At 37.5% G+C, this 15,000-nt stretch overlaps 1 protein-coding gene across 3 annotated transcripts in view; it reads right to left on the bottom strand.

Annotated features, from left to right (window-relative positions):
• Positions 1 to 15,000, bottom strand: part of Hdc (histidine decarboxylase) — a 367,462-nt gene that overhangs the window by 13,662 nt on the left and 338,800 nt on the right. For 2 of the 3 annotated variants that reach the window (XM_076179459.1, XM_076179458.1), the window contains exon 16: positions 10,364 to 10,537. In XM_076179459.1, coding sequence (XP_076035574.1) covers positions 10,364 to 10,537 — 174 coding nt within the window. The remainder of the gene's footprint in view (positions 1 to 10,363; positions 10,538 to 15,000) is intronic. The other variant, XM_076179460.1, reaches the window with a different exon arrangement.

The following is a 15,000-nucleotide window of genomic DNA, read 5'->3' on the forward strand; positions in this document are numbered from 1 at the left end:
GTTCTATTCGAGAATAGTGAATATGAAAGTGAGGAGATGGGCCATACCGGAGAAAAACAAAGGGGAAACAGAAAATATAATGGAAATAGCAGAAAACTAAGAGTGTCTTACACAAATATAGATGGATTAATAACAGGATTGAATGAACTGAATGATTATCTGAAGGAGAAAGAACCGGACATAATGGGAATTGTAGAGACAAAATTAAAAGGTCCACTACCACCCAACAGTGTAGGAAATGATGCATATAATTATTGGATTAGAAACAGAGAGATAAAACAAGGGGGTGGAGTTATGTTCCTGACTAAGAAAGATATAAACGTGAGGAGTGTCACATATGGAAAGAATACAGTAGAGATGATTATGACCGAAGTGGAAGACAGAGATAAGAAGAGCAGAAAGTTTGAGATAAATTATGTGCCTCCAAAAACAGCCTCGTGGGAAGAGAGTGAACATAAAAGTATGTTAGAAGACACAAGGACAACATTAGATAAGATAATGGAAGATGGAGGAAGAATAGTTATGATAGGCGACTTTAATTGCAAAGAAATCTGCTGGGAAGAGATGACAGTACAGGGTGGAGACGGCTCATGGAGAAATGTTCTACTCGAGATGATTATTGACCATACAATGACACAATGGATTCAACAGAACACTAGGTATAGAAATGAAGAAGAACCATCGAGACTAGACCTAATAATCACATCAGAACCTGGAATAGTGGAAAAGATTGAATATAAGACACCAATAAGTAAAAGTAACCACATATTGATTGAACTGGAACTAAATGAGGAAAAATACATGAAAAGAAATGAACAATATAGACAAGGAAGATTGATGCATGAAAAAACAAATTTTGATAAAATAAGAGAATTCTTTCAAAAAGAAAAATGGGAAAGAATATACAAAGAGGAAACAATAGTGGAAGAGAAATGGAATATTTTGACAACAATTAATATAAAAAAGGAGTAGAAAAGTATGTCCCAAGACAAAAGCAAGAAAAAGAATATGTAAAGTGCTGGTACAACAAAAGTTGTAGGGAGTTAAAAGACAAAAGAGACAAAGCTTGGACAAAATAGAAGAAAGACAAAAGACCTGAAAAATGGAAAATATATACTAGTTATACAAATGAATATGTACAAGTGCGTAGAGAGGAAAAGAGAAAATATAAAAAAGATGTCATAGAAAAATGTAAAGATCAACTAAAACTATTTTACAGATTTGTAAACAACAAACTGAAAAACAAACAAGAATTAGAAAAATTACGACAAGGAGAAGTTGAATGCACAGAGGAAATAGAAATAGCAGAAATTATGAACAAGCATTTTAAATCTGTGTTTACAAGGGAGAACATACTACCTGAAGAAATCGAATGGGAAGAGAAAGTCCCTGCTATGAAAGAAACAGAAGTAACAAAGAATGAAATAATGAAACACTTGAGCAACCTTGATGTCAGAAAATCGCATGGACCAGATGAAATAGCAAACTGGATTTTGAAAGAATGCAGGAATGAACTGACAGACAAAATACATAGTATAATAAACAGTTTCTTGAAAGAAGGAAAAGTTCCAGAAGATTGGAAAAGAGGAAATATAGCACCTATATATAAAGGAGGAAATAAAGAAGACCCTACCAACTATAGACCAGTCTCTCTAACAAGTACAATAGCAAAAATTTGTGAAAGAATGATAAAAAATAGATGGGTAAAGTATTTAGAAAAAAAAAAAACCCAACGTGCTAAATTCAAGGCAATTTGGATTCAGACAAGGGCGATCATGCGTCACCAATTTAATATGTTTCTATTCAAGACTAATAGACATAATACAAGAAAGAGATGGATGGGCTGATTGTGCATTTCTAGACCTAAAGAAAGCTTTTGACAAAGTACCACATAAGAAGATGCTTAAGAAATTAAAAACCGAAGGAGGAATACAGGGCAAACTGCTTAAATGGATGGAAGACTTTTTGCAAGAAAGAAAAATGAGAGTAGTGATAAGAGGAAAACACTCTAATTGGGATGAAGTAATAAATGGTGTTCCACAAGGAACGGTTGTAGCCCCAATAATGTTTGCTATATATATTAATGATATGGATAAAGAAATTGAAAGCTATATGAGCTTCTTTGCAGATGATGCAAAACTGTTAAAAAAAGTGAACACGGAAGAAAATTGTGAATCACTACAGAGTGATCTCAATAAAATATGGGAATGGAGTAAGAAGCGGGAGATCGAGTTCAATACTAAGAAGTGTAATATAATGGAATTTGGAAAAAAAAAAAGAATTGTAGGATCATATAAATTGGGAGAAGAAGGAATAAAAAAAGTAGAAAATGAGAAGGACCTAGGAGTCACTATTATGAATAATATGTCACCTGAGAAACATATAGATAAGATTTTTGGAGAAACTATCACATGAAGAGAGACTAGCAAAAATTGAGCTACAGACACTAGAGCAAAGAAGAGAGAGAGGAGATTTGATAACTACAGAATCATGAAAGGAATAGAAACTATTGATAGAGGGATCTAATAAAATGGGATGATAGAAATACAAGAGGACACGGAGAGAAAATAAAAAAAGACAGCTATAGAAGAGATCTGAAAAAGAACAGCTTTCCGCACAGAGTAATAGGCATTTGGAACAAGTTAGATGAGAAAGGAGTGTGTGCAAAAACAATACATGAATTCAAAAACAGTTTAGATAAAATGAGATATGAAGACGGGACACAACGAGCATAGCTCCCCTTCCCGTAAAATACAACTAGATAAATAGAACTAGGTAAATACACACACACACACACACACACACACACACACACACACACACACACACACACACACACACACACACACACACACACACACACACACACACACACACACACACACACACACACACACACACACACACACACACACACACATACACACACACACACACACACACACACACACACACCACACACACACACACACACACACACACACACACACACACACACACACACACACACACACACACACACACACACACACACACACACACACACACACACACACACACACACACACACACACAGACATAGAAAAAGAGGCGAGTTTTAGCAAGAGTTCATGGGATGAAGAAGTCATGAATCTAAAGAGATTATGAATCTAAGAAAGAAATAACTCAAAGTAAACAAAGAGGTGTGTGGTTTAAAGAAAAAGAATGTTGAAATAAATAAAAAGCTAAGTGAATTAAAAAAGAATTAATTGAAGTAAAATATGAAAATGCAAGGATGAAAAACAAAGATATCGCCAATAGTGCGACTTTAAGAGAAGAGGTAAACGATGAAATACAGGCAATGTCTGAAAAAAAAACTGAGAATAATTTAGGAGAAGAGAATTTGCTAAAGATTAAAAAAAGAATGGAAAGAAAACCAAGAAACCAAAATTATAGCTTTTAAAGAAATAGTACATCAATAAATGCGGGAGAATGCAAAAAAAAAAAAAAAAAAAAAAAAAAAAAAAAAAAAATCATTCAAGTAATATAAGAAAAAGCAAATTGGGTTAGAGATGCAGTGGATAAGAAAAAATATGGTCTGGTTAGGTGCTTGACAAAAAAAAAAAAAAATAGCAAGAACAATCGTAAAAGAAGTACAAGACGGAGACCAAGAGATAGAAAAGGAAATAGATGAAGTGTATAGAGTGGGACAATACACTAAAGAAATCGACCTCTAAATATAAAATTAAGGTCACAAATGGTAGCAAAAGGCATATTAGCAAAATCATGAAAGTTAACAAAGAGTGAACACTATCAAAATATATGTATAAAAAGAGAAATGAATGTTGAGGAAAGGGAAAGAGAGAAGACACTAAGAGGTGAAGCTAAAGAAAAAAAATTAGAAACGAACAGAGATAAAAAAAAAAAATAATAGTTCTATTGGAGAGTGTTAGACATGAGGCTGAGAAAATTGTATATTCAGGTAAGGGAAACGAAAGGAACAGAAAACAAGACGGAAAAATATAAATAAAAGTGGCTTTTACTAACATAGATGGATTGATCTCAGGGTTAAATGAACTAAATGATTACCTGTCAGAAGAAAAAACAGACATAATGGCAATTGTGGAGACGAAATCAAGGGGTCCACTACCATCAAATAGTGTTGGACAGGGATCATAGAATCACTAGATTGAAAATAGAGACGAGAAACAGGGTGGAGGAGTCATGTTTTTGACTAAGAATAACTTGAATGTGACGAAGGTTGCTGAGGCTAAAAACAGTGTGGAAATGATCACGATGAAATTTGAAAAGTAGAAAGTTTGTGGTGACTTATGTGCCCCCAAAAATTGTCTTTTGGAAAGAGAGCGAGTATCTTAAATTTTTAGAATATACAAGGCATTCATCAAATGAGATACTGAAGGATGGAGGAAACCTGATAATTATGGGAGACTTTAACTGCAAAGAAATCTGTTGGGAAGAGATGACAGTGAAAGGTGGAGAGGATCTATGGGGAAATGTATTACTTGACATGACTATAGAACATGCAATGAAACAATGGGTAAAAGAAAATACCAGCTATAGAAATGATAAAGAACCGTCGAGACTATATTTAATATTTACATCAGAACCTGAAATTGTGGATAAAATTGAATACAAGACACCACTTGGGAAGAGTGATTACATATTAATATAGTTTGAACTAAATGAGGAAATATATATACAGAGAAATGAGAAATACAGGAAAAAGACTGATGTATAATAAAATGGACTTTGGAAAACTTAAGATTTTTTTTTCAAAATACGAGTTGGGAAAAATTCTACAATGAAGACCACAGGTGGAAAAAATGGACGATTTTGTTGGAAATTGATAATGAAAGAGTGGATAAATATGTACCAAAACAGAAACAGGAAAAGGAGTATATTAAGTGCTGTTTTAACAGAAGGCGCATTGAGGCGAAAGATAAAAGAGATAAAGCTTGGAAAAGATGGAAAAAAGATAAAGAATCTGGAAAGTGGCAAATATGTGTCAATCAAAGCAATGAATATGTAAAAGTGCGCAGAGAGGAAAAAAGAAAATATGAAAAAGACATAGTAGTAAAATGTAAAAGACCAACCTAAGCTATTCTATAGATATGTGAATGATAAACTCAAAAACAAAGAGGAAATGGTGAAACTACGTCATGGAAATATAGAATACACAGAAGATCTAGAAATAGCTGAAGTCATGAGCAATCACTTGAAGTCGGTTTTCACTAGAGAAAATGTACAGCATTGGAATGAAGGGCGCGAGGGAAATAATTATAACACAAAAAGAAATAATGGATCATTTAACGAACCTTGACGTCATGACGGAGTTGCAAATTGGATACTAAAAGAATGTAAAGAAGAACTAATGGACAAAATATATGATATAATAAGTTGCTCACTCAAAGAAGGAAAAATACCAAAGGACTAGAAAACTGCCAATATTGTACCATATATACATATAAAAGAAGAAACAAGGAAGACCCAACAAATTACAGACCGGTTTCCCTTACTATCACTGTAGCCAAAATTTGTGAAAAAGTTATTAAGAACAGCTGGATAAAACGTCTGGAAGAAAACAATATAATATACTCGAGACAATTTGTATTTAGACAGGGAAGATCATGTGCCACAAATTTAATTTGTTTCTACTCAAGATTAATAGATATAATACAAGAAAGGAACGGATGGGATGATTGTGCTTTCCTAGACTTACAAAAAACCTTCGACAAAGTACCACAAAAGATTATTAAGAAAAATGGAAACCATAGGAGAGATACAAGGTAAACTACTGAACTGGATGGAGGATTTCTTGCACGCAAGGAAAGAGTTCAACTTGGGAAGAGGTGATTAGTGGAGTTCCACAGGGATCATTATTGGCTACGATAATGTTTGCTATTTATGTGAATGACATGGTTGAAGATGTGGAATGTTACATGAGTTTCTTTGCAGATGACGCAAAATTTTTGAGGAAAGTGAATGCTGAAAAGGACTGTGAATCGCTGCAGAGACAACTAAACAAGATTTGAAAATGGAGTCAGAAGTGGGAAGTGGACTTCAATATCAAGGAATGTAGTATAATGGAATTTGAAAGAAAAAGAAAAAATAACAGGACAATATGAAATCGGTACAAAGGAAGTAAAGAAAGTGGGATTTGAAAAAGACCTGGGAGTAATCATCACAAATGACATGTCTCCTGATAAATAGATAAAATTGTCGGAGAATCCTATAACTTGCTCAAATCAATAAACTTAGCTTTTACGTAATTGGACGAAGAAATGGTGGAGAAAATACTAGTCACACTGATAAGGCCTAGACTGGAATATGCTGCGAAACTATGGTCACTCAGTACCAAAAAGAATATAAAGAAAATTGAAAGAATCCAGAGAGCAACTACAAACATAGCCCCGACACTTTCAAAATTGTCATATGAGGAAAGGTTGTCAAAACTGAAATTACCGACTTTGGAACAAAAAGAAAGAGGGAACTTGCTAATGATTTATAGAATCATGAAAGGCGTGAAAGACTTACTAAATTGGGATAAGAGAAACACAAAGGGACATGAAAATACAATAAAAAGGGACAGTTATAGATGAGCCCCCCCCCAAAAAAAAAAAAAAAAAAAAAAAAAAAACAGCTTTCCACACAGATTGGCGGATGTCTGGAACAAACTGGACGAAACAGTAGTGTGTTTAACAGCAAACTAGACACTGCGAGATACAGAGACGGGACATCACGAACGTAACTCCCCTTCCCGTAAGGTACAACTAGGTAAATACACACACACACATACACACACACACACACACACACACACACACACACACACACACACACACACACACACACACACACACACACACACACACACACACACACACACGCTTGGAAAGAAAACGAACTCACAAAAATGCTAGAAGATACAAGAAAATCACTAAATGAGATACTAATGGGTAAGGGTAATCTAGTAATTATGGGAGACTTCAATTGCAAAGAAATCTGTTGGGACAACATGACATTACGAGGAGATGACGTGTGGGGCAATGTACTGCTAGACATGACCATGGAGTACACAATGACCCAGTGGGTCAGTGAAAACACAAGATACAGAAACAATGAAGAGCCATCAAAACTAGATTTAATATTTACAACGGAACCTGAAATAGTGGACAAAGTCCACTACAAGACACCAATTGGAAAGAGTGACCATGTACTCATCGAAACTGTACTAAAGGAAGAAATAGAGATGAAGAGGAGCGAAAAGCATAGGAAAGGAAGATTGATGTACAACAAAACAGACTTTGCAAAACTAAAGACGTTCTTCCAGAATGCAAACTGGGAAAAATTCTATATGGAAGAGACAACAGTGGAAGAGAAATGGAACATACTGTTGGATAATTACAATGAAGGGGTAAACAGGCATGTGCAAGACAAAAGCGAGAGAGAGAGTACATTAAATGTTGGTTCAACAAAAGATGCAGTGAGGCAAAAGACAGAAGGGACAAAGCTTGGAAAAGGTGGAAAAAAGAAAAAAAAAACCAAAGCAAATGGCAAATTTATATAAACTATAGAAATGAGTATGTTAATGTGAGAAGAGAGGAGAAAAGGAACCATGAGAAGGATATTATAGATAAATGCAAAGATCAGCCCAAGCTATTCTACCGGTATGTAAATGGTAAACTTAAAACCAAACAGGAACTAGTGAAACTACGCCAAGGAAATATAGAATACACAGAAGAATTAGAGATGGCCGAAATCATGAACAACCACTTTAAATCTGTCTTCACCAGAGAGAAAATACAAAATTGGGACGTAGATAATAACATTCTCCCCACATGAGTGAATTTACAACATCACAAAAAGAAATATCAGAACATCTATCAAAATTGGACGTCAGAAAATCACATGGCCCGGATGGAATTGCAAATTGGATTCTAAAAGAATGCAAAGAAGAGCTAACGGACAAAATACACATCATAGTAAATAGCTCACTCAAGGAAGGAAAGATACCTAATGACTGGAAAAATGCTAACATTGTACCAATATATAAAGGAGGAAACAAGGAAGAACCCACCAACTATAGACCAGTATCACTAACAAGCACTATAGCCAAAATTTGTGAGAAAATCATCAAGAATAGATGGGTAAAACACCTGGAAGATAACAACATATTAAACCCAAGACAATTCGGGTTCAGACAAGGTAGATCATGCACCACAAACTTGATAGGCTTCTACTCAAGACTAATAGACATAGTGCAAGAAAGAAACGGATGGGCTGATTGTGCATTCCTAGACTTGCAAAAAGCATTTGACAAAGTACCACACAGAAAACTACTAAAAAAACTGGAACACATAGGAGGAATACGAGGGAACCAACTAAAATGGATGGAGGACTTCCTGACTGGAAGAAAGATGAGAGTAGTACTCAGAGAAAAATATTCAGATTGGAAAGAGGTGATCAGTGGAGTACCGCAAGGATCTGTACTGGCTCCAATAATGTTTGCTATCTATATGAATGATATGGACGAGGGCGTGAACTGTTACATGAGCTTCTTTGCTGATGACGCCAAACTGTTAAGGAAAGTAGAAACTGATAAGGACTGTGAAGCACTGCAGGAAGATCTGAATAGGGTATGGAACTGGAGTCAGAAATGGGAAGTGGATTTTAATACTAAGAAGTGTAGCATAATGGAGTTTGGAAAAAGCAAAAACAGAATATCAAGAAAATATACAATTGGAACCAAGGAAGTAAAGAAAGTAGGATCCGAAAAAGACTTGGGAGTTATTATCACAAGCGACTTGTCCTATGATACACAGATTAACAAAATTGTCGGGGAGACTTACAACTTGCTAAGATCAATAAAAGTGGCTTTTGCTTACCTGGACGAAGACATGATAAAAAAAATATTGGTTACATTGATAAGGCCTAGACTAGAGTATGCGGCGACATTGTGGTCCCCCAGTACCAAAAAGAACATAAAGAAAATAGAAAGAATCCAAAGAGCAGCTACAAAAATGGCACCTGCACTTGCAAACCTATCATACGAGGAGAGATTGGCTAAACTGGAGCTACCGACACTGGAGCAAAGAAGAGAGAGAGGCGACCTACTGACCATCTACAAAATCATGAAAGGCACAGAGATACTTGATAGAGAAGAACTACTAAACTGGGACAAGAGAAACACAAGAGGACATGGAAGGAAATTAAGAAAACATAGCTATAGAAGAGAACTGAAGAAAAACAGTTTTCCACATAGAGTTTTAGACACTTGGAACAAACTGGATAATGAAATAGTAAGCGCAAAAACCATTCATGAGTTTAAAAGCAAACTAGACACTGAGAGATACAATGGCGGGACAACACGAGCATAGCTCCCCTTCCCGCAAAATACAACTAGGTAAATACAACTAGGTAAATACACACACACACACACACACACACACACACACACACACACACACACACACACACACACACACACACACACACACACACACACACACACACACACACACACACACACCTCTCATGGCGCTGTGGTTAGAGCTCTGGCCTGCCACTACGGAGGTCCGGGTTCGACTCTCGCCCGGGGCTGAAATAATATCAGTATCGCAGCGCTGAGGGGTGTTACTCCAACTCTCGTGGGCGGGGAGTTGGGGGTGTGTGTGTGTGCAAGGTCATAGCATTACCCATAGATCGGACCTACGAGCTCTGAGCTCTCTTCCAGGAGGGAAATAGCTGTCGATCACGAGTCCAACACGTGATCCAAAGACCAAAGACCAAGTGAATACACACACACACACACACACACACACACACACACACACACACACACACACACACACACACACACACACACACACACACACACACACACACACACACACACACACACACACACACACACACACACACACACACACACACACAGAGCCGTGCACGAATTTGAGTCTAGGTATGTTAGAAAATTAGAGAATATGAGACAGGACCCAACGAACGTATACTACAATTAGGTAAATACACACACACACACACACATACACACATACACACACACACGCATTACATATGTCAGTCAACCTTTTCGAGAAAACACAGAAGCCTACCAAGTGTGTTTCCTCGAAAATTTGGGGTCGGCAGCGTCACTGAAAATACCAAATGGGCTTTGGGGACTGTTATTGGGGGCAGGTAATAAAGAGTTACTGCTGGGAATTAGAAAGGAGTGCGGAACTCGAACACACAACTCAGCCAATGTGAGACCAGCACGCTTCCGATGACGCCACCAATAGGCTTTCAGGACCCCAGGGTGAGGCGGGGAGGCAAACCGTCAACGTGCAGAAAGGCTGAGTAACTCTACCTCTACCTGGGGAGTCCTTAACATCCAGACGAAGCTGGTGGAGCTTCTTGGCGAACTCGAAGAGGACGTCGTTGTTGTCGAAGATGGCGGCGAAGGAGCCGTTGACGATCTTGGGGGACATCGGCGAGTTGGCCAGCAGGAGAGACGTTCCAAAGTCGGGGTTCTTGCGCGTGTCTGCCGAAAGAAGAAGAAGAAGGAGGACGTCAGGTAGTGTCTTCTTCCTCCTCTCCTGGTGTTATTGTTTAGTGTTAATGAGTCCTTGCTGTGTTGTGTAGATATTTGTGTGTTAGAAAATAAGATAATTTTGTTAAAAACACCCGCTTTAAGTCATCCTTGAAACAGCTTTGTTGCTTCTTGTCAACAAGAGATTTTAGTCATTTGTATGTATGTATGTATGTATGTATGTATGTATATATATAAATATATTTTATATATATATACATACATTTGTATATATATATATATATGTATGTACACACACACACACACACACACACACACACACACACACACACACACACACACACATATATATATATATATGTATATATATATATATATATATATATATATATATATATATATATATATATGTACATACGCAAATTAAATAACAAGCTCTCCGAAGCGTCCCATGAGATGACCCGTCCGTGTATAAAATATCCTGTTACGTATGAGTTGTTAGCTTTGTGATCAAGACCCTGCGGGTCGAAACGTTAAGCCGTGAAATTCTCCCATTACTCCTCGTCTACTTCTTTCACCTTCAGTCGTATATGTATATATGTATATATATGTATATATATTCATATATTTATATATATATGTATATATATATACATATATTAATATATATATATATGTGCAGAAAAATACTGGTAACTAAAAAGCTTAGTCCGAACGTTTTCGTCTATTTAAGACATTATCAAGGAATACACGTGTATTCTTTGATAATGTCTTGAATAGATGAAAACATTCGGACTAAGCTTCTTATTTACCAGTGGGTTTTTTTCTGAATGTTATTTTCTGGTGTGCCTTGTCAATTACTGAATAAATATATTTGTATATATATATATATATATATATATATATATATATATATAAATGCATATATATGTATATATACATGCATATATATATATATATATACCGGGTATATATATATATATATATATATATATATATATATATACACCTGCGAAACTAGACAGGAATAAACTCAGACTAAGACTCCCGTCTTTCCTACTCTATTTACGTCATATATATACATACATATATATATATATATATATATATATATATATACATATACCAAAGGCTTCTTCCCCCTTACAAGCGAGGTAGCCAAAAACAAAGGCATAGAAACCACTCCCACCCTTTCCATCCCCTACATACTCCACTCCCCTCTACCCTCTTCCCTCCCTCCTGTCTTAGCACCTCCTGGATGATGGGTCATCCCTGCATCTTGTCCACTGTCCTAGGTCAGATGCAATGTCGTAAGACACAGCACATCCACAGCAAGGCCGCTTCATTAAATCGGCGACTCCCCCCTCTCCGTCACCTCATGCAGAAAAGGAGAAGACGGGGAGAAATTCCTTCGGGCTGCAACAATTTATTTCTCATACATACTCCCTCACCGCCATCCCCCACCCACTCCCCCTCATACATTACAGCATCATCCATACACAACAATTTTCCATTCACCCCTATCTTCTGCCCTCTCCCATTCCTTCCTCAACATATATTCCCCTCTTTCCCAATACTCCTTTTACCCCATCCATCCATCTCATCCTAGGTCGACCCCTCATGTTCACTCCTTCCACCTCTGCCTTCCACACCTCTTTTACTAATCTTTCTTCACTCATTGAGCCGTATTCATAAAAATGAAGTATATTCTTGCAAGTATAAGGTAGAAGTATAAGGTAATGCTCTCAAGCAAAAGGTAGAAGTATAAGCATATCCTTCTTTCCATATTCATAATGATTACCTTATACTTGGGAGGATATCCTCCAAGCAGAAGTAAAAGAATGACTCGTGTTTCGGGAGCGCCGGGTTACATAGTTACATGTTTAAACGTGTCGTAACTCGTAAGATTTCTGATGTGATGTTCCTGTTTCCCGTACACGAATTTACTATTGCGTTGGTGGTTGCTGAGTGGAGGTGTGTGGTGATTGCTCTCCTACATTATTTTAGGTAACATTATAAGCATGGCAAAATTACTAAATACAATATAAATAAGAAAATATAAAAAAAACTTTATCCATTCATTCGCATGAGCAATTATGCTATCAACTACTGCATTCACAGTCCGTGATACCGTAGCTTCATTCTATGGACAGATGACAAGGCGCCTCCCCGAGTTTCTTCATTGGTGCCTAAAAATCTGTCCGCAAGCCACTGTACATTTTGTTCTTCAAAACGGAATAACATCTTAAAATCACGATCAGGTGTAGGTAAACGGGGCATGTAATGTTTAACATGCCTCACATCCACAAACTCTGCCATCGTGCTGAGAGTTGGACAAAACAACCTTTCACTTCTAACTGTAGTCTGCTACTGACCAGACTCAGCCTTCTTGAACCTTATGCTCTTTATTTGAAGTAAAGGGTCTTGTTTATGTATAACCATTTACTTTTATGCGATTATAAGGTTATGCTTTTGCTCGACAAGTAAAAGGTTTTGATTGAATTTTTTATGAATACAAGTAGAAGGATTTCCTTTATATTTTGCAAGTATAAGCATATCCTTTTCTTTATGAATACGGCCCATTCTTTCCACGTGTCCAAACCATCCCAATACTCTTTCATCAACCCTATCTCCCAACTCCCTTTCCACCCCCGTTCTCCTCCTCACCTCCTCAGTTCTCACTCTATCCAGCTTAGTAACCTCTATTATACTTATCAGGCATTTCATCTCAAACACATTCAAACTCCTTCTCTCTTCCTCTCTTATGTTCCATGTTTCTGCCCCATACAGTGCTGTCGGCACAATCACTCCTTCATACAGTCTCCTCTTGGCATCCATTCTCATTACACTTTTTAATCCCCCAAGGCATTTACTTGCTTCTCTCAATCTACATTCTACCTCCACCCCCACTACTCCTTTTCCTGCCACATTAGCTCCCAAGTATCTAAAACTATCTATTTCCTCTTATCTCTCTCCCTTAATACTCACTTCCAGTCTGCTGCCTCTTTTTCCCATTGTACATCTCATCACCTTACTTTTACCCACATCTATCTTCAATTTCCTTCTTTCGCATACCTTCTCAAACTCTGTCACTAACTTTTTCATTCCCTCCGCTGATCCTACCACAAGCGCAGTGTCGTCAGCAAACAACAGATGGCTTATCTCCCACTTTCCTCCATTTTCTTTAACCATCTCCAATCCCTGACCCACAACCTTTGCATCTACCTTTCACACCGCCCCATCCATGTATAGATTGAACGGCCAGGGCGACATAACACATCCCTGACGAAGTCCCACCTTTACCTCAAACCACTCACTCTCTCCATTTCTAATCCTAACACAAGCCCTACTACTCTCGTTAAAACTCTTGACTGCTCTTAACAGCTTTCCTTCTATCCCATATATCTGCAATACCTCCCACAGTGCCTTCCTATCTACCCTGTCATAAGCCTTTTCAAGATCCACAAAAGCCCCAAAAAACATCCTTACCTTTTCCTAAAGCTTTCTCACATATCTGTCTTACCACAAAAATCTGATCTACGCAACCCCTACCTGTCCTAAATCCATACTGTTCCTCACCAATTACTCCCACTGTTCCTCCACTAATCCCCTCAATCAAGACCCTCCCATAAACCTTCCCAACTACAATTAACAAGCTGAATCCTCTGAAACCACATACTACACTCACACTTGTCCCCTTTTCCCTTGTAAAGTGAAACTATACAGGCACTCCTCCAGTCCTCTGGCACTCTACCCTCTCTTAAACAAACATCCATCCAACCCAAGTACCTTACCTGCTCTCATCATCTTAACAGCTGCCTTCACTTCATCTTTCTTTATCTCTCCTCCATTTTCCTCACTCATCACGGTCATTTTCTTGGCGCTTCCCACTGCAACGACCTTTCCCTCCCAATCCTCCTTCACATTTAGCAACTCCCTAAAATAATCTGCCTACCTTCCTCTCACTGCCTTCTCTTCCGTTATCATCTCTCCACCTGCACCTTTTACCTTTTCTTCTTTACTTGATTCACCTCCTCTTCCTCTCTTAATTTCTTTTCAAGTATATTTTTATTACTTTCAAAAATTTCTGTCATACTTTTACCCCATTTCACATCTGCTCTCCTCTTTGCCTCTTTTATCTTATGCTTTACTTCTCCTCTCTTTACTTTGTACCTTTCATATGATTCCCTCGTCCTAATTTGTAACCAATCTATGAAATCTTGCTTCTTCTCTTCTACACCCTTCTACGCTTCCTCATCCCACCACTCACTACCCTTCCTTCTATTTCCTCCCATCCTCCTTGTTCCACACACCATATTTGCACACCTTGTGACTCCCTCCTTGAACCATCCCCATTCCTCCTCCACTCCTAGCTCTACTCTATCTTTCACTCCCTCCCACTCTCTCAGCTTTTTCTTATACTCTTTCTCCTTTTCTTTCTCATTTAAGCAGTT

Source organism: Oratosquilla oratoria, chromosome 42 (genome assembly GCF_046742065.1).
Source record: "Oratosquilla oratoria isolate Oo_2021 chromosome 42, ASM4674206v1, whole genome shotgun sequence".
In the NCBI taxonomy this organism is placed as follows: Eukaryota; Metazoa; Arthropoda; class Malacostraca; order Stomatopoda; family Squillidae; genus Oratosquilla; species Oratosquilla oratoria.